The 21,828-nt window shown below is 35.3% G+C and overlaps 1 protein-coding gene across 4 annotated transcripts in view; it reads right to left on the reverse strand.

The window, feature by feature from the left end:
• Positions 1-2,986: 2,986 nt before the first annotated feature.
• The window catches only part of LOC140153294 (endosomal/lysosomal proton channel TMEM175-like), a 52,251-nt gene continuing 33,409 nt past the window's right edge, over positions 2,987-21,828 (reverse strand). For all 4 annotated transcript variants that reach the window (XM_072176005.1, XM_072176007.1, XM_072176004.1 and 1 more), the window contains 14 exons: positions 17,286-17,378; positions 16,255-16,327; positions 15,609-15,695; positions 15,207-15,261; positions 11,539-11,645; positions 10,984-11,018; positions 10,790-10,834; positions 10,042-10,104; positions 9,536-9,639; positions 8,639-8,719; positions 7,524-7,584; positions 7,234-7,299; positions 6,760-6,820; positions 2,987-4,751 (listed from right to left, as the gene is read on the reverse strand). In XM_072176005.1, the coding sequence (XP_072032106.1) occupies positions 4,726-4,751; positions 6,760-6,820; positions 7,234-7,299; positions 7,524-7,584; positions 8,639-8,719; positions 9,536-9,639; positions 10,042-10,104; positions 10,790-10,834; positions 10,984-11,018; positions 11,539-11,645; positions 15,207-15,261; positions 15,609-15,695; positions 16,255-16,327; positions 17,286-17,378 (957 nt within the window). In that variant the 3' untranslated portion in view covers positions 2,987-4,725. The remainder of the gene's footprint in view (positions 4,752-6,759; positions 6,821-7,233; positions 7,300-7,523; positions 7,585-8,638; positions 8,720-9,535; positions 9,640-10,041; positions 10,105-10,789; positions 10,835-10,983; positions 11,019-11,538; positions 11,646-15,206; positions 15,262-15,608; positions 15,696-16,254; positions 16,328-17,285; positions 17,379-21,828) is intronic.

Raw genomic sequence — 21,828 nt, forward strand, 5'->3', positions numbered from 1 at the left:
CTTGTAGGTAGATTGATATACATGGAGCGCTTCAAAACCTGGAGTGACTTGAAGGTGAATTGTCACTTCCACTTTCTACTATGCTTTGTGTGTGCTTTGTATTTGAGATTCTTCAAAAACTGAGGAAACCGGCAGGTAGATTGCCCGGATTGTTATCCACTTTCTACGCTTTATACACTTTAGGCCGAGTAAAAAAACAAACATGTTTCTCGTCCGCGCCCTCCTCATTTTTTGAAGATTTTTCAAATTTCTTTTTATTTTGTAAACTTTCAGTTATAACTTGTAGAAAAAGATGTTTCAGAAGTTGAAACTTATTTTACGGCTTTGTAAATGCATAATACGTCATTTAAGAAGAGTTTTGTGATCACTAGAGGGGTCTACCTCTCAAAACAATAAAATAAAAAGGGCCTCCTCCTTTTTCCCAGACATCAATCTGTATGTCGAATACCCGAAACATGGTGCCAAATACAGGTATTTAGCGTCGTTTTCCAATAAAAAATAAAAAATAAAAAGCCCCTCATTCTCCTAATTTTTAAAAACCCGGACGAGAAACATGTTTTTATTTTTACTTGGCCTTATACTTGATCACATAATAATGGACCTCTTGAAACCTGAAGTGAATTGAAGGTAGACAGTTTTTATTATTTATTTATTTATTATTATTATTATTATGGACCAAATGCTTTTTTTATCGGTCAATATAGTTTGCCATTTTTCTTTCTTTGGAGATTTTTAATTATTTATTTTAATTTGAAATAAGTTTTAAACAAGCCATATTTTAGGTTTAGGAAAAAACGTTTCAAAAACATTAAATGTCGGGTTATATAAAGGTCATGAAAACGTTTTGTACGAAAACACACTACAACAATATTTTTAAAATGTTTTCAAAATATTATTGCAAACTATATTTTGCAAACATTTTGTGCAAAATATTTTGTCAACACTTAAATAACATTATGTTATAACATTTGCAGTAGGTTATCAAAAAAAGTATTTTAATGTTATGAAAACGTTTTGTACATTTTTTATACCGTTCATTTATATATAACCCGAAATTTAAACGTTTTCTGAGAATCTTTTATAACTTTTTGCGAATAATGTCAAAAACGTTTTGTGTTCACCTTCGATGCATCTTTTCTAAAGATGTCTTTAATAATCTAATATGGATATAATGTCGAATGTTGAGATCATATCACCTGGCAATCAATGTCATTACTGACGTGCTGACGACGCTATGGACAGATCAATGTGATGCATTTATACATTTTCCTCATATGGATCGTAACTTCGTAAGTAAATTTTCAACCACACATAGGTCAATATAATGCACAATTAAAGATAACCGACATTGCAACCACAAAAACAAACATTTAAATGGGTTTTGTATTTTCGCGTGTGGACATTAACCATGTTTACTGTGAAAATATAGCCGGAAATATAATTAGAGACGTACATTACATACTATATTTGTCACTTCATTTGCTTACTTGTATCTTGAAAGATTGAAATTGAATTTTAGAAGGGCGCCAAACATATTTCATCTATTAATATCGGGTTAAGAGCAGCCCTGTAGCTCATTCAGTTGAACATGTTGAGGGCGTTGATAAAAAAAGAGTATAAGTCAGGCGGCATAGGACACGCAATTCGGACGTACGAGGCTGGCGAAGATACAGGGCTGATAGCCCCATTCACAATACACGGTTAGCGATTATAAATGGACAATTAACATACTTGCAGTGGGGTACTTTGCAGAACCCCAACGGTTTTAGAGTAAGATAATTTTGCTTTGACACCACATAACAAATTTAGAATTGTTTGTGAAGATTTCATGATTATGTGTTAATCCAATGGCGACGTCAAAAATAGCGATATCGCATCCACCATCATCTGGTATAAGTGGAATCTGTTGCCATGGTTGCGGGGATCGATTATCTCAAAATGAGTGATTTTAACGCGTGTCTTTTAAAATCTCAGAAAATCAAGGGGGCTACTACGACCCCCATCCCGATGACCACTGCAACACTAGGTATTATTATTACACACTCACTGTCTTGCCAACGTACAGTGACTTGTCCACCTAAAATAGCCCCTGTCTTCCTGGACCACATGTCACAGCCCATTTGGTGTGTGTGTCGTGTAAATTAAAATTAAGTATCAAACTGATCAAAGCGTGTAAAGCAAATGTAGCAGCAATATGGACTTTCGTGTCTCGTGGTTGCCTCACAAAAATAACACACCCCGACATATGGGTACATAATTATCTACGCCCCGTTTACACTCTCTCACGAATACCATACCTTCATTTGTTTTTACTTCTTCACGTGCAAGGTTGGTCTGAACCCTGGAATTATGGAAACTTTCGGGCCTTATAACTTCTAAATTTCTGGTCTAAAGTATACGGTATAAAAGTATACATATTTAGAATGGCAAAGACTTGATAAGTTCATCTGTGAGGTCAAATTTGGGCCAAAATGCCATTTTTGGCCCAAAATCTCCAAAACAACGTTTTTTTTTTATTAATTTTTAAAAACTAGATCAAAATATCTAGGACCCTTTTTTCATTTTTTTGAATTTCGACCAACTTTGAGAAATGTGCACCAAAATGGTCAAAAAATGCTGATTTTTCAAAAAAAATCATATATTGGCCCAAATTTCAAATATTTTTGGTGAAATTTGTCAACATTTTTAAAAAAATTAAAAAACGGGTCCTAGATATATTTGTGACGTGTCATGTCAAAAGCAGACACTTTTGGGCAGGATCGGAATGGAGAAATAGCCAAAATCTGCCCGGGGTGATTTTTTCACAATTTGGGTTTGTTGCGAATTTGTGATGTTATTAATGTTAAAACTATTGTCTGATAGTTATAATATTTTTAAAGGCCGATATCTCAATTTCCAATTTTATAATACCATAACTTACGAACTCATTAGCTTCGTTTAGGAATGTCCGATTTCATTGGGGAAAATGGCGTTATAGAGCAAAATATCTCTATATGTGACCCGGCAGCACAAACGAGCCGTAAATTCCCTAAATTGTATTCCGAGTTACGGTGTAAAATGTGCATCAAGCTTGTATTCATAATGTATCCAATAATTGTCCTACAAGTTTCTCATTTTAGTCCAGTCCGCACATCAATCTTTAATCCTATTGTTGAAGAGGATAATAAGCTTATACTTATAGTAAATAGCTTTAGTCTTTGTTTGCTATGGCTAAATCCTGTTCAAGTGGTGGGTTAACCAACAATTAACAATGAGAGGACATTCCTGAACCTCGTTGACTTGGGATGATTTGAAGTGACCGCCAATTATCACAATTTAATATTTAATACCAGCAATGTAGAAAAAGAGAAATATTGCAGCACCAAAATAATGTACCCTTTTACTGAAGGAGCAAAGTTGAACAAGCCATAACTCCGCTTCTGAATATTGTTTGAAGTCAAATGATATATCATTGTAAAGCTTATGATATACATTTTCTAAACAGGGAAGAAAACAAAATTGACCAGGGGCCGACTTTACGGCTCATTCGCCGTGGACGGTCACATATTTAAGATATGTGAAAACCTCAAAATTTATAACCTGCCCAAAAGTGTCTAATTTTGACATGACACGTCACATTTTCAAGATATGACCATGTGAACAAAATTATAAGTTTCTTTTTTCGGGTCTTAGGCAAAAGACCTACAGTCTGTTTTCTGGTGGGTATGTATAGACAGCCCTATATTATCAGTCTACATGTCGGTAGATCTAAACATGTACCGTCATAAATAACGGGACAGTTGATTACTTTTCTTAAACATGTTAAAAATAGTAATAAAAATGTATACATAATAAAAGTATACGGTATTTAATCATTAAATGATCATTAACATATTTATTCAATACACTTCAATTCATATCAATTGCACTTTTTAAAAGTACATGACATCAGACAATGGAATAATCATAATATTGCCAGTTATTAAAAAGAAGTAATTTAAAAATGAGAATTCCCACTATAAATCTTATACTTACATTTAAATGGAAATTCAGTTTTATAGACGACAATCCCAAATTGAGGCATGCGCACATACCCCAGCCTTCAGGGTTTGGTTCAATTTCGTCTTCGCTTATTCTGTCTTTGACGGAGTATCCCATTTACTGTTTATTACATCGCTTTGCTTGTATAAATATCTTTACATTTCTGGCGTTTTTTTCAGGCGATTTTTAACCAGATAAAATTTATGATGTGCCCCCTCGCATGAAGATAAGTTGTGGCAAGCTCTTCCTCCTCTGTTTGTTTGTTTTTTGCTTCCTCCCCGAAAAATAAATAATAAAAGATAAAGGAAATTTAGGAATAGTGAGGGAGAAAAGGGGGAAACAAAAGAAAAAAGAGAAAAGGGAGAAAATAAATAGAAAAGGAAGTAAAATGAGAGAAAAGTTCATTATTGCACGTAGCTTCTGAGTGGGCACATCCCCTCTGACACCGTCAGAGTCGCAGGACCGGATCGGAAGCTTTGCGGCCATATCTTTACATTTTTGCCTCCCCAGTTTTGTAATCTTGCCCACGCCCCTGACGGAGCGTGTTTATAGTGAGCCAGATTATCCGGTATTTAACGTATAAGTACTGTGAAATCAATGCTATTACAGTATAATTTTTCCATATACAGCCACTATAAACACGCTCAAGTAAAACCATTCATTTATCATGTTTATTTGTGATGCCACATGTAGCACTGGAGCAGATCATAGATTGGTGTCAACACTGGCCTCTGCAATGAGAAGAAGTGACATATGATGAGAAAGGGCGGGAGAAATTATGTAATACGGATTCTCAATTCAGCTATTCATTATAATAACAACAATGACGCCAAGTATAGCTATCTTAAAGTTTTCCGTGCTAAAGAATAATGCTGCTCAAAAGGTGTAACCACATACTGAACAGATGTAAGAGACAGTTATTTTAAGTATCTAGCACCGCAAGAAGTGGTAAAACCAAGATGTTATAGTAGAGTTTTATGCAGTGGTATTGCTAGAAGTGGTAAAATTGCAATATTCTGGTAGAGGCTTATACAGTGGTATTGCAAGAAGTGGTAAAACTGCATTGTCTGGTATAGTTTTATACAGTAGTACAGTGGTATTGCAAAAAGTGGTACAAATGCATTATGTTAAAATGTTATACAATGGTATTGGTTCCGACGGCGGAATAAATGTAAAGCGCTTTGAGGGTGTTTACGGCATAAAGCGCTATATAAATATCTACATTTATTTTTATTTATCTTCAGTAGATAGCAATGTCAGATAGCAATGTCAGATAGCTAATATTGGAACAAAGATGTTGCTATCTTCAGTAGATAGCAATGCCCAGTAGCAATGCCAAAGAGCTGGTATTTGAACAAATATTGTTATCTTCAGTAGATAGTCAGATAGCTTATATTGGAACAAAGATGTTGCTATCTTCAGTAGATAGCAATGCCCAGTAGCAATGCCAAAGAGCTGGTATTTGAACAAATATTGTTATCTTCAGTAGATAGTCAGATAGCTTATATTGGAACAAAGATGTTGCTATCTTCAGTAAATAGCAATGCCAGAGAGCTAGTATTTGAACAAAGATGTTGCTATCTTCAGTAAATATCAACGCCAGAGAGATAATATTTGAACAAAGATGTTGCTATCTTCAGTAGATATCAATGCCAGATAGCTGGTATTTGAACAAACATGGTGCTATCTTCAGTAGATAGCAATGTCAGATAGCTAGTATTTGAACAAAGATGTTGCTATCTTCAGTAGATAGCAATGCCAGATAGCTGGTATTTGAACAAAGATGTTGCTATCTTCAGTAGATAGCAATGCCAAATAGCTAGTATTTGAACAAACATGTTGCTATCTTCAGTAGATAGCAATGTCAGATAGCTAGTATTTGAACAATCATGCCTTGCTATCTTCAGTAGATAGCAATGCCAGATGGCTAGTATTTGAACAAACATGTTGCTATCTTCAGTAGATAGCAATGCCAGATAGCTAGTATTTGAACAAACATGTTGCTATCTTCAGTAGATAGCAATGCCAGATAGCTAGTATTTGAACAAACATGTTGTTATCTTCAGTAGATAGCAATGCCAGATAGCTAGTATTTGAACAAACATGTTGCTATCTTCGGTAGATAACAATGTCAGATAGCTAGTATTTGAACAAACATGTTGCTATCTTCAGTAGATAGCAATGCCAGATAGCTAGTATTTGAACAAACATGTTGCTATCTTCAGTAGATAGCAATGTCAGATAGCTAATATTGGAACAAAGATGTTGCTATCTTCAGTAGATAGCAATGCCCGGTAGCTAGTATTTGAACAGACATGTTGCTATCTTCGGTAGATAACAATGTCAGATAGTTAGTATTTGAACAATCATGTTGCTATCTTCAGTAGATAGCAATGCCAGATAGCTAGTATTTGAACAAACATGTTGCTATCTTCAGTAAATAGCAATGCCAGATAGCTAGTATTTGAACAAACATGTTGCTATCTTCGGTAGATAACAATGTCAGATAGCTAGTATTTGAACAAACATGTTGCTATCTTCAGTAGATAGCAATGCCAGATAGCTAGTATTTGAACAAACATGTTGCTATCTTCAGTAGATAGCAATGTCAGATAGCTAATATTGGAACAAAGATGTTGCTATCTTCAGTAGATAGCAATGCCGGTAGCTAGTATTTGAACAAATATTGCTATCTTCAGTAGATAGTAATATTTCTACTGAGTAGATGTGAATATTTACCATCATTTCCATCTGAAGGATCACTTTCATCTATGTCTTCTGTGTGGTACGCGTGTCCAGCCTATAAACAAAAAGAATACAGTAACCAATGAACACAGCACATTAATACTATACACAAACATTTGATCGAGAATTGCCAATTGAAACATAGCTATAGGATAAGGATTTGAGCTATTTTTTGCATGTTAAAAAGCACATTTTTTTAATCCACTTTTTGGAAGGGGGAGGTCCAGAGTTTCAAAAGGCAACAATTATAGTTGGCCTCCATTTGCACCACCTCTACCAATGATCAGATTCTATGCTAAGCATCAGTTTGGGGATAACTATATAACGATGATAGGCCTATATTAGTAAACATACCTTGCTTGGAGTGGACACATCATACACTACTTCACCTCACGCACATAAAAACATAATACGACTCTCACGCACTCCCCCCTCACATCCCCACACCCGCAGCCTACCGCCACCTACCTTGTGCACGTAGATTTCAAAACACATCTTTATGACACAGAAAAGAGCTGGAACTGAAATCTGGATCTGAAAGAAATTTTCAAACCAAATGATGACGTTGGTCACGTGATTCTGGGCTATGAGACTCATCATTATTCATCAATCCAATTATGGCTGTTTTACATTTTTTAATTACTGGTTTATCATTTTAAACAGCTCTGAAATGTGTATAGCAAAACAATGTGTATTTGGCCCTGAAACACATGTGACAAATCTTTGAAATGACGGTAAAGTGATTGGGTGTTACTTACTGCTTGTACTGCATTAGCATCTAATGTTGATGGCGAAAATGCAATCAAAAAGAGAAGTAAACTGAAAAGATAAAATAATTGCTATTATTAGAAGTCTATTAATAGGTATTAATTAAAGCGGCCATGCAGCCAACAAATTGATTATATAATACATTATTTACAAGTTTGCAATTACTCGTCCACTGGGTATGTGCGTTGTTTTTGTAGTTATTAAGACGCCTAAGACGGTGATGATGTTTTAAAGGTATGATCACTCAATTGGTAACGACGTTTCAAAGGTATGATCAATTGTTGACGATGTTTTAAAGGTATGATCAGTTGTTGACGATGTTTTAATGGTATGATCAATAATATTGTTGACGATGTTTTAACGGTATATGATCAATTGGTGACGATGATTTAATGGTATGATCAATTGGTGACGATGTTTTAATGGTATGATCAATTGTTGACGATGTTTTAACGGTATAGAATCAATTGTTGACGATGTTTTAAAGGTACGATCAATTGTTGACGATGTTTTAACGGCATATGATCGATTGGTGACGATGTTTATGATCAATTGTTGACGATATATGATCAATTGTTGACGATGTTTTAAAGGTACGATCAATTGGTTACGGTGTTTTAAAGGTACGATCAATTGGTGACGATGTTTTAAAGGTACGATCAATTGGTGACGATGTTTTAACGGTATAGAATCAATTGTTGACGATGTTTTAAAGGTACGATCAATTGTTGACGATGTTTTAACGGCATATGATCGATTGGTGACGATGTTTATGATCAATTGTTGACGATATATGATCAATTGTTGACGATGTTTTAAAGGTACGATCAATTGGTTACGGTGTTTTAAAGGTACGATCAATTGGTGACGATGTTTTAAAGGTACGATCAATTGGTGACGATGTTTTAAAGGTACTATCAATCGGTGACGATGTTTTAAAGGTATGATAAATCCGTGACGATGTTCTAAGGTATGATGATCAATATCCTGTTCATGTTTGGAAACGTTATATTTTCTATATTTCTATACTTTGAAATGTAAATATATCCAAACCAATTCACAAGACATTCACAATTTGTAATTGATGTATCACAGAGAAACCTACCTTATTGTAGGATACACAAGCAACAGAGCTAAGCACCAGTATACATGAATACGACCATATCCAACGTGCAAATGTTTCTCCCTGGAAATAGAACATTATCGCATTGGAATCATAAAAACAGACGTTGTGTAACTTATTTTTTAGAATAGGGGCCTATATATACTTAGGCATATATAGGCCTATATAATGAATGTATACCCAGTTCAAGAATATCATAGTACATAATTACAAAAAAAGGTAAGGTGTTACTTATAATAGTGACAAGGCCTATTTGAAACTGGTCTGATCGCCCACATTTTATAGCTTGGCAAGATCGTTTCTATGCTTCATGTGTAGGCCTAGTTCCATCATCTAGGTAAGCATGGTAAGGTAAAACTAATGTATACTGTAAAGAGTAAAAAATATAAATATACGATCAGTGGCGAAGCCCTGCAGGATTTTAGTGAAATATTCATGTTATATAATTTACACGGAATAAAACAATAAAGGGCCTAATGTCGATCCTTGAGGAACTCCACAAATAATATCGTCCAGTTCAGATCATAAGAATTATAATGTTGGTAGAATTTTGCGTTTCAAAAAGTCATTTAGGCACACAGGTCACTTTGAAAGCGAGTCAGGCAGTTTACTTCATACTACACACTAGCTGATTATTAAAAAAAAAAGCGTTTCAAAGATCCAGGTCATTTAGAAAGCGAGCCGTACTATAACAAGCGCTGGTTATTACTTGGTGATAATGAGATAGCTAATAAAGATATAGCAGTACAGGACGGCAAATTACCCATAACATATAATACATTATTTACAGTCAAAATGTATAATTGAAAAGCATAAATTGTGAGACTTTGTGATAAAGAAGCAGTAATGCAGGTATCCTATAATAATATTGTTCATTACCTTTTCCAGTGTCCTGAGAGCCATGTTAACAGTTGACATATCGAAGCACCAAATATGATTGCGCAATTAAATTGAACCGCTGTGTTTTCGTCAGCATCCCAAGTCTGTAAACAAATAAGGCGCCGTTGATAATAACAAATTCGTGGAAATTATGAATATTGTTAAACTTAATTCAATACCCCCAGCAAGCTGCTATCGCCGAGAATTGAACCCAGGACCTCAGGAGCGAGTACTGTAGTGTATACTGCACTCGGCCACGCACTTCCTCTAAATATGAGATTGGCACCCAGAGCAAAACCTTTCTTGATTAAGAAATATTAAAATTAAAACCTTAAGAATATCTTTCAAAAAAAAAAAAAAAAAGGGTATAGCCTGGACCATTTCCTGGATATGTGGTTATAGACGGTTTTCAATGGGACCTTCTAATATTATATATATTAAGCCTTACATATCAAGAATTTTTTAATTCGGCATGAAACTCAAGTTTGTTAAATTCTTGTACTTACATCTGTTGAGTATTTTGATATAAGTTTGAATCCCATCGGCAACACCCCTACAAATAACAACACCTGCATGGTGGCACATAAAGTGTTAAAAAACTATGATTAAGAAAATAATGAGAGTAAATATGACTGAAATATGTTGCATGGATCACTACGCCATACTCGGACTATAAGGAGAGTAAATATGACTGAAATATGTTGCATGGATCACTACGCCATACTCGTACTATGGGTTGGACACTATGTTGCATGGACAATCACTACGCCATACTCGGACTATGGGTTGGCCACTATGTTGCATGGACAATCACTACGCCATACTCGGACTATGGGTTGGTTGGCCACTATAGTCTCTTTTCCGTTTCGTGTGTTTTTGTGTCGAGTTTAAGACCAAGTGTTAAAAGTGTGTTTTTTAACTTCTGGTAATCTTTTTAAATTGTGTTAAAAAACATAAACATCTTCATATTTTTACGTGTTATAGTGTTATTTTAGTGTTTACAAATTAACCTCCATATACCTTCACTGGGACGCTAATTCGAATCTTTCGTTTGAAGTTGCTATTCGATGTAAGCATGCATCGGCTCTGTACTATAATTATTGAACTAGGCCTGTTTACAGTAGCTTCTATCACCATAACTATGCTTAAAACCGTTTTTATACTAGATATAACGTAATTATTTTGTGCACGTGTTACTTCAGAGTTAGACTCGTAATTAACTGTAATTGCGGTGAGGAAATGTTGTTCACCTACCCACTTGTTGCACAGACTGGTGATTCGACTGAGCTTTTGTATCGGCTGAAAAAGTAATGAAAATGAACATTAAAGTTCTGGCAAACATTAAGGATCAAGTGAAACATGAAATTTTAATATCGTAAGAAAACACATTATATGCCTATAATTATACGCGTGATTAGTAAAATGTCCAGCAGAAAGGAGGCACTTACATGAAACACAGTGTAGTGAACATACCAAATCATACCTGTAAGAAGCAACCAAATGACAATTAAGAATCACAAAATTAGATAAAATTTCGAACAAGCTTTTAATTTTCTATAGAAGGTCATAAACCCGAACGGTTTTTGCTCGGAATGGTCTTTTCAATGTCCAAAAAATTATGTCGGCCATCACTTCCGCCATGCACTCCAAATGGTATTTGCTCTGCGAAATTATTTCCCTGGAGGTTCGTTACTCCGAAAGGTTTATTTTTTTATCCCGAAGGAGCATGATAATCCAAAAACGGTATCAGGCTTCACTGCTCCGAAATGTTTTATTTCAAAGGGGCATTAGTCCGAAATTGGTATAAGGGTCGTTAATCCAAAATGGAAAATCAGACAAACGACCCGTCGGATCGAAAACCTGGTATGGGGCAAATCACACTTGTCATTTCCGGAGCAATGACCCTTCGGAATAAAAACTTTTCGGAATAAAAACTTGTCAGAAAAGGGCCGACCCTCGGGGGCCGACCCCAATTTTTTGGCCTAGACTTCGTGGGTACCTACCAACAGTTGAAAAAGTTGCGAAGTATGAGAAGAATGTCTCTTTGTCATCTTGTAACTCAGCCTTGATACTCCCTGGACCCGTGTCAGATGGGTTTGCCGCTGCATTGCTGCGAAACAAACAAATACATGTATCGGCAAATATCGGTATATATAAAATAATATATAGCTCTCAGGATAATGTGAATGCGGATTATGGCACACAAATAGGGTTTGGCCGACTTGGCACGAGTGAGGGGGGGGGCAGGCCCATATACGCAGGGGGTTCTGGCAGGGGGTTCTGATCCCTCCCAGTGATCTGATCCCTCGGGTGCTGGAGAAGGTAGTCCGCTCTCCGGGCTGCGACGCAACCCCCCCCCCCCCCAAATTTGGAAAAGTATACAAAAAGTCCCAAAATTTCAAAATAAAAAAATGTTTTTTACGTTTTTTTGGACCAAAAAAAGGTCAACATTTTTGGGGAAAAGTCCACTTTTCACACAATCGCCCCCTGAAAAAAGTCCACTTTTTCGAAATCAGCACCCCCCCCCTCCCCAAATGAAATCCTGTGTACCAAAATTTACCGAAATCACCATCCTGCGTACCAAAATGTAGTGCACATGCCTCAGATAATAAGTTTTTAAACAGGTTACTGTACCGGTACGTTGTGGCTAGTGGTGTATCCAATATGTAGGCATACCGTAAAACCTCGTCTACAAGCATAGAGTGCTTTTGATGAAAGCCAAATTAATCATCCAGGCGCCATCCATCGACAAAATTATAATATTATGGAGTTTGAGCAAATAAATTACCGAAAGCATATACAAACAAGTACTATTGTACAACCAATCTATTTGTATTGACATATTTAAGGCTGTTTCATATCAATTTAGCTTTCATCAAAAACACTCTATCAGTGTAGACGAGGTTTTACCGAATCCAAAATATTTATGCAGCTAGGTTGAAAGGGGATCATAGATATTCTTCAATGTGAAGAAATATGATTTGTGTGTGTGTGTGTGTCGGAGAGACTCACTGTAAATTCCCATTGCAATTTGCAGCAAAAAAAGCCATTTTTTGTCATTTGAAGACATGGATCTAAACCCCACCCCCTAAAAAAAAAAAAACCCCGCATTTCGCATTTGACTTTTTTGACCTGCTACAGGAAGCAAACATGTTTTTTTTGGTCTAAGAGTAACACACTTTATACCACAACTTACTAAGTCATAATAGCCTATATAGACCTTAAATAGTAAAATTTATGTCAAAAGAGTGAATTCAACTGAATTTCCTTACTCATATTGACTTTTTACATCTGATTTATATTGCCTACACGATCGAACAGATTCGTGAGACAACTAAGGGAGTGTTCAGAAATACCTTGGAAGGAAAATATTTAGGGGGTGGGGGTTCAAAAGTTTTGGGTGTATGAACATGGGGGGGGGGGAAAAAGTTTTGGGCACGTAGAGGGGGTGGGGTGTAAAACCTTTAGCAATATTAATCCTGAAGAAAAAACAACAACAAAAAAAAGCTTGAAAATTTTGCGCGCGCTGCAAATGTTCCAGTAAAACCAGAACAAAAGTGGTTGCCAGGTAAGGGTAGCACGTACTTTATGTATTTTGATAAATCATTCAATACTCCACTGCCAGAGTTATATAGGCCTAGCCTATAGTGTTAAAAATGTATTATCTAAACTTAATTTTGAGATATGTGTCATTTCATTTTGGTCTGCTCTTTATATCATTAAAAAGCTGAAATATATCTTGTTCTTCTTTAGTGTTGACATTTTACAATATTATGTTTCATGTACAGATTATTATCAAGTATTGTTGCCATTTTATATTCTTTACAATTAAATCATGTGGCATAGGCGGTGGAAGCGAATGTTTTTTTTCTATGGGGGAAATCCCCCTAAAAATCCTAGATAAAATAAAGCAATAATTGCATCCTGTGCATATTCTTATTAGCACGAAAAGCACCGTATTAGGGCCATATGGTAAAATTGCGCAATTTTGCGCTTCGCGCGCATTGGCACATCAAATAGCAAAACACACCTTCATTTGGGGCTTAAATAGTCTAAATTTTCGCGCCTTTCGCTTTCGCTTAAATAGTCTAAATTTTTGCACCTTTCGCTTAAACCAGAACAAACTAAAAAAAATTAATGCTTCCGCCGCAACTGATTCCAATCAAAATGGATTTAACAATACTGGGTTGCAGGTTTTATGAGCCACAATTCCACATCTGTTATATCAATGACATGGGTACAATTTCATTGCCATGAGTAGAAGTTTTAGTATCATTAATGTTTCCTTTCATGTAGAATGGTACATTGTATTGGGGGGGTCAAAATAGTTTTGTACCTATCACGAGGGGTCAAAACAGTTCTAGGTCCATTTAGAGGGGGAGGTGTCAAAAGTTTTGAGTTCAGGAAGAGGGGGGTTAAGAAATTTCAAACATGAAAATAAAATTATCCAGCCCCCCCCCCAGACTTCTCCGTAGCCCACTTACCCATTTTGCATACTCTGGCTATTACATTTAAGCATTAAACTCTGATTTGTATTAATTTGAGTGCAATTTGTATTAATTTGAGTGTAATTGATAGATTTTCACATCTGATATTTTCAGTCACCTCTGTTTGTTAGCTTCCCAATTTGATTTTTTATTCGGGCTTTCGCGATCAATAGACTGGTAGATTCCAAAATCAGAACTGTTCAGAAGTGAGCCATTATAATTATGTAAGATATGTTGCATTCAATAACACAGGCCTACTTTACATCATGATTAATAATAACATAGGCCTACTTATATTTATCAAAATTCGACTATGACATAGTCTACCCCAGGAAAGTATTTATGAATACTCCCTAACAGGGAAAAGGTTCACGATGAGGAGGGGTAGGGGATTACGAAATTTAAATACGAAATTATCCAGCTATACTCCCCTGCCACACATACACCCCCCCCCACACCCCCCCACACCCCCCCCCACACACACACACACCAAAGTATTTCTGAATACTCCCTAACAGGAAAAACGAAATCACAGACTTTCAATCAATCAAAGTAGATATTTAAAACACGATCATAGTCAGTATTGCAGGGATATGATATTTGTCTCATATCCCTGGTATTTGTAAGTTATTAGTTACATGTACGTGCTATCAGCAACTAAATTGGGCTGGGCGATGGTCTCCCTGATTCACTGTTTGCATTTTCAATATTTGTTGAAAATCATTGATCATAAAAAAAATAGATCGTAGAACAAACTTTTCTGAATCCTTCCTTGTGACCTGAGGAATAATTTGCCAATGCTTTAAACCAAATCGAAGGAATTACACTAAGAGAAAGAACAAGACTATAAGTGCCAATTGAGTTTGCTTCGTTATCCGCCCAAATAACCATGATATCGATAGCGGCTATAATTCAAAAATAAACAAAAAACAAACAAACAAACATGGCTGACCAATAAAAAGTCTTATTTTTCATAGTGTGTGTAATAATAGTTTATAAGAAAATTCTAAACAACAGCATTATTGCAACGGCATACATGCAGATTTAATGAATGACCATATGATTAATTAATTAATTAATTAATTAATTAATTAATTAATTATGTTAAACTTACGTTAAGTCAAGAATAATCGAAGTAGCAACAATTGCGAAATTAATTAATTAATTAATTATGTTAAACTTACGTTAAGTCAAGAATAATCAAAGTAGCCACAATTGCGAATACGCCATCGGTTAAATCTAGAATAATATATGAACAAACATAAGTCATTGTAAGTATAAAACATATAGTATACTCTAGAAAGAAACAAAAATAATTGTATAGTCGGCCATTTGAGTCTTAAAACATGATAATTGTCGTTTGCACTACATAGCAATTCGTTATGTACTATGTAGAAATTGGGTCAATATTTGGTTCATCATAACATGTCGTCGAGTCGGGACGTCGGCATGTGTATATCTTGGGCAATCAGTTGTAATGAGCCTACTTTTATAAAGGATATAACACGTAATAGGCAAAATGTAGCTGTTAGTACTTGTCTTGTTCTCTTCCTTATGGCAAATAGGATAATTTCAAGGTATCTTACTTTTTGTACGGTCCGGATTTGATCTCGTTGTTATGAGTCGATGCGCCAAATATCTCGATAACGTGTGGTACTTCTCATGTGGATGAACTAACAATGGTAAAATAATATGAAATTGTGTTAAATTACAAATCCTAAAGTGTAACTAATAATTATTGGTATTAATTTGGTGATAATAAGAGTATAGGCTCCTAGATACTAAAAGTGAAAAGACAAAACAAACAATAGAACACAAAAAGACAATTAAATTGTAATTGTCGTTAACGGTGTAACATTTTTACAGTATTTTGGAGTTTGGGATTTCGTTCAGAATACCCTGCCACTGTTGTTTTATTGCAAATAGAATATGGTATATCACCGCAAAAAGAGTGTTTTGAGATTAAATAATTCTTGTCCTCGATTTAAGTAAACATATTTAAACCCCAAACACCAATGTCAAATTCAAAGGCATTATTGTATTCAATTCTTAAACACAATTCAACAAATTCCTAAACGTTTTATAATCGAGGGCAAAAGGTGCTTAGAAAGTGTTCAATGTCTAAACATTGTTTTTGCAGCAAGTAGTAACTGACTCAATTTATTTACAATTAAAGCTAAGATGGTTTATTTCAAGTCAGATCAGTCATAAATACGCGCATAGTGTACTTACATCTTTGGTATATAGCCACAACTATGATAGAAAACGTATCAGCAAAAAGAGCTAGGCCAAGTATCACCCACGCCTTGAAATAAATAGATAAATAGATAAATAAATAAATAAATAAATAAATAAATAAATAAATAAATAAATAAATAAATAAATAAATAAATAAATAAATAAATAACAAAAACAATAATAATTAATAATAACTATTAATAACTATTATTATAGAACTACCTTTTATATATAAAATATCACAAGGCAGGTATCGTAAATAGATCATGGTAACACATCGTGTAACAACGTACAGGCTAAAGAGATGCAGCTATTGGCTGCTGGTTCTAATTCTCGCTATTCGCAATAAGGGCGCCGCCAGCGGTTTGCGATGTAATCGTGATGTATCATGGGAAAAGGTCGACATCAAGTCCGCGCAATACGAATATTACCATGCTATTACATAGGAACACGTGACAATATTTTTTAGTTTGTCAAAATAAAGGTGTTACACGCGAATCGATACTCAATAATACTTAATAATGTGATTTGAAATGTGCACAATTAATTTTTTTTTTTTTTTTTTGCGTGTAATACCGTTATATTGACTAACTAAAAAATATTGTCACGTGTTCCTATGTAAGAGCATGGTAATATTCGTATTGCGCGGACTTGATGTCGACCTTTTCCCATGATACATCACGATTTTCCCATGATACATCACGATTACATCGCAAACCGCTGGCGGCGCCCTTATTGCGAATAGCGAGAATTATGACACATGTGTCTTAGTTATAGGATATAGGCCTTCATTATAGGGGTGAAAATAACTGGCACCTTAATTCTTTTGATGCCTTACTTTAATTTTAAAGACACATTTATGCGATTGTATTTTTAGTTACAGCCTGTATATTGTACCCCGGTCTTGTACTGCAAATGGAATTTCTGTATAATTTTGATTTTGTATTTTGTAAAGATGGAATCCATAAAAATATCATAATGGTCATCGTCGTAAACACTTATTTATTTTGATATTCTATACTTACTGCTGTTGTGTTGAGGAAGGCAATTGCTGCAGACACCGTGCTGAGGCACAATAAGATCCCTGACGAGGAGCATAACTCAATCACAGCTTCGCGCTACAAGTACAAAGAAGAAAACCCAATTAACCTTCAAAATCTAAGAAACTAGAGCGATAACCGCACCATAGCTGAACCATGTGGCTTCGGCAGTATATTGTGGTAGGCCTACACCTACAATTGAAGCATTTTGAAAACTTGACCTTTGACCCCTTTATTGCCCCTTAATGACCCGAAATGAATTTTAAAATATTTGCAACATGTTTAGAATGTCATAAGAATCATTGCGTTTAAATTTCAGCTCAATCGGAGCATTTTGAAAAACTTGACCTTTGACCCCTTTATGACCCCTTTAATACCTTAAATGAATCTTAAAATGTTTTAAAATGTTTAGCATGTCATAAGGATCATTGCATATAAATTTCAGCTCAATTGGAGCATTTTGAAAAACTTGACCTTTGACCCCTTTATGACCCCTTAATGACCTTAAATGAATTTTAAAATATTTGCAACATGTTTAGAATGTCATAAGGATCATTGCGTTTAAATTTCAGCTCAATTGGAGCATTTTGAAGAACTTGACCTTTGACCCCTTAGGACCCCTTAATGACCTTAAATAAATTTAAAAATGTTTTAAACATGTTTAGAATGTCATAAGGATCATTGCATTTAAATTTAAGCTCAATCGGAGCATTTTTGGTTAAAATGACCTTTTTGACCCCTGTGACCCCTGGATGACCTCTGACGTTTGGAAATATTTTTATTATAGTCGTTATGTTTTCCCCTGTCATATGACACCACTCACGGGGTCATACCTTCGTGGCATTTAGAGATATGTCCATTTCAGACCAAATGGTTAGTTAGTAACATACACACTTATAGGCTGATACCATTTCATGGTTCAGCAAAAACATGAGATAGAATTTTTTATAGGTCTGTGTGGTTATGTACCGTCATATTAAGGCGCTGGAAAAAGGCATTAAAAATGCAGCGTACTTCTAAACATTATCCATCAGCAAACACAAAACGTTTTCGACATCATCCGATATCCGCAAAAGGATGAAAAAAGGTTGCCAGTTAAAATGTCAGGTTATATAAAGGGCATTATAAAAGGTATAAAACGTTTCCATAAGATTAAAAAACATTTTATGATAAACGTAGTGCAAACATTCTAATAAAATGACAAAATATTTGGCAAAAAATGTTTGCAAAAAATCAGTAGATAGCAATGCCATATAGCTGGTATTTGAAAAAAGATGTTGCTATCTTCAGTAGATAGCAATGTCAGAGAGCTGGTATTTGAACAAAGATGTTGCAATCTTCAGCAGATAGCAATGTCAGAGCGCTGGTATTTGAACAAAGATGTTGCTATCTTCAGTAGATAGCAATGCCAGAGAGCTAGTATTTGAACAAACATGTTGATATCTTCAGTAGATAGCAATGCCAGAGAGCTAGTATTTGAACAAACATGTTGATATCTTCAGTAGATAGCAATGCCAGATATAGCTAGTATTTGAACAAACATGTTGCTGTCTTAGGTAGATAGCAATGCCAGATAGCTGATATTTGAACAAAATATTTTGCTATCTGCAGTAGATAGCAATACCAGATAGCTGGTATTTGAACAGAGATGTTGCTATCTTCAGTAGATATGCCAGATAGCTAGTATTTGAACAAAAATGTTGCTATCTTCAGTAGATAGCAATGCCGGAGAGCTAGTATTTGAACAACGATGTTGCTATCTTCAGTAGATAGCAATGCCAGATAGCTGGTATTTGAACAAAGATGTTGCTATCTTCAGTAGATAGCAATGCCAGAGAGCTAATATTTGAACAAATATGTTGCTATCTTCAGTAGATAGCAATGCCAGAGAGCTAGTATTTGAACAAACATGTTGCTGTCTTTAAAAGATAGCAATGCCAGATAGCTGGTATTTGAAAAAACATTTTGCTATCTGAAGTAGATAGCAATACCAGATAGCTGGTATTTGAACAAAGATGTTGCTATCTTCAGTAGATACGACAGATAGTTAAGATTTGAACAAATATGTTGCTATCTTCAGTAGATAGCAATGCCGGAGAGCTAGTATTTGAACAACGATGTTGCTATCTTCAGTAGATAGCAATGCCAGATAGCTGGTATATGAACAAAGATGTTGCTATCTTCAGTAGATAGCAATGTCAGATAGCTAGTATTTGAACAAAGATGTTGCTATCTTCAGTAGATAGCAATGCCATATAGCTGGTATTTGAACAAAGATGTTGCTATCTTCAGTAGATAGCAATGTCAGAGAGCTGGTATTTGAACAAAGATGTTGCTATCTTCAGCAGATAGCAATGTCAGAGCGCTGGTATTTGAACAAAGATGTTGCTATCTTCAGTAGATAGCAATGCCAGAGAGCTAATATTTGAACAAATATGTTGCTATCTTCAGTAGATAGCAATGCCAGAGAGCTAATATTTGAACAAAGATGTTGCTATCTTCAGTAGATAGCAATGCCAGATAGCTGGTATTTGAACAAACATGTTGCTATCTTCAGTAGATATGCCAGATAGCTAGTATTTGAACAAACATGTTGCTATCTTCAGTAGATAGCAATGCCGGAGAGCTAGTATTTGAACAACGATGTTGCTATCTTCAGTAGATAGCAATGCCAGATAGCTGGTATTTGAACAAAGATGTTGCTATCTTTAGTAGATAGCAATGTCAGATAGCTAGTATTTGAGCAAAGATGTTGCTATCTTCAGTAGATAGCAATGCCATATAGCTGGTATTTGAACAAAGATGTTGCTATCTTCAGTAGATAGCAATGTCAGAGAACTGGTATTTGAACAAAGATGTTGCTATCTTCAGCAGATAGCAATGTCAGATAGCTAGTATTTGAACAAAGATGTTGCTATCTTCAGTAGATATGCCAGATAGCTAGTATTTGAACAAAGATGTTGCTATCTTCAGTAGATAGCAATGCCGGAGAGCTAGTATTTGAACAACGATGTTGCTATCTTCAGTAGATAGCAATGCCAGATAGCTGGTATTTGAACAAAGATGTTGCTATCTTTAGTAGATAGCAATGTCAGATAGCTAGTATTTGAACAAAGATGTTGCTATCTTTAGTAGATATGACAGATAGTTAAGATTTGAACAAATATGTTGCTATCTTCAGTAGTTAGCAATGTCAGAGAGCTGGTATTTGAACAAAGATGTTGCTATCTTCAGCAGATAGCAATGTCAGATAGCTAGTATTTGAACAAAGATGTTGCTATCTTTAGTAGATATGCCAGATAGCTAGTATTTGAACAAACATGTTGCTATCTTCAGTAGATAGCAATGCCAGATAGCTAATATTGGAACAAACATGTTGCTATCTTCAGTAGATAGCAATGTCAGATAGCTAATATGTGAACAAAGATGTTGCTATCTTCAGTAGATAGCAATGCCAGATAGCTGGTATTTGAACAAAGATGTTGCTATCTTCAGTAGATAGCAATGCCAAAGAGCTAGTATTTGAACAAAGATGTTGCTATATTCAGTAGATAGCAATGCCAGATAGCTAATATTTGAACAAAGATGTTGCTATCTTCAGTAGATAGCAATGCCAGAGAACCAGTATTTGAACAAACATGTTGCTATCTTTGGTAGATAGCAATGCCAGATAGCTAGTATTTGAACAAAGATGTTGCTATCTTCAGTAGATAGCAATGTCAGAGAACTAGTATTTGAACCAAGATATTACTATCTTCAGTAGATAGCAATGCCAGATAGCTAGTATTTGAACACATTTTGCTATCTCCAGTAGATAGCAATGCCAGAGAACTAGTATTTGAACAAATATTGCTATCTTCAGTAGATAGTAATGACAGATAGCTAATATTTGAACAAAGATGTTGCTATCTTCAGTAGATAGGAATGCCAGATAGCTAATATTTGAACAAAGATGTTGCAATCTTCAGTAGATAGGAATGCCAGATAGCTAGTATTCTAACAAAGATGTTGCTAACTTCAGGAGATAGCAATGGCAGATAGCTAGTATTTGAACAAAGATGTTGCTATCTTCGGTAGATAGCAATGTCAGATAGCTAGTATATAATATTTGAACAAATATGTTACTATCTTCGGTAGATAGCCATGCCAGAGAACTAGTATTGGAACAAAGATGTTGCTATCTTCAGTAGATAGCAATGTCAGATAGTTAGTATTGGAACAAATATGTTGCTATCTTTGGTAGATAGCCATGCCAGAGAACTAGTATTGGAACAAAAATGTTGCTATCTACAGTAGATAGCAATGCCACACAGCTAATATTGGGACAAAATATGTTGCTATCTTCGGTAGATAGCAATGCCAGATAGCTGGTATTTGAACAAAGATGATGCTATCTTCAGTAGATAGCAATGACAGAGAACTAGTATTTGAATAAAGATGTTGCTATCTTTTGTAGATAGCAATGCCAGATAGCTGGTATTTGAACAAAGATGATGCTACCTTCAGTAGATAACAATGCCAGAGAACT

Source organism: Amphiura filiformis, chromosome 5, assembly GCF_039555335.1.
Source record: "Amphiura filiformis chromosome 5, Afil_fr2py, whole genome shotgun sequence".
Taxonomy (NCBI): domain Eukaryota; kingdom Metazoa; phylum Echinodermata; class Ophiuroidea; order Amphilepidida; family Amphiuridae; genus Amphiura; species Amphiura filiformis.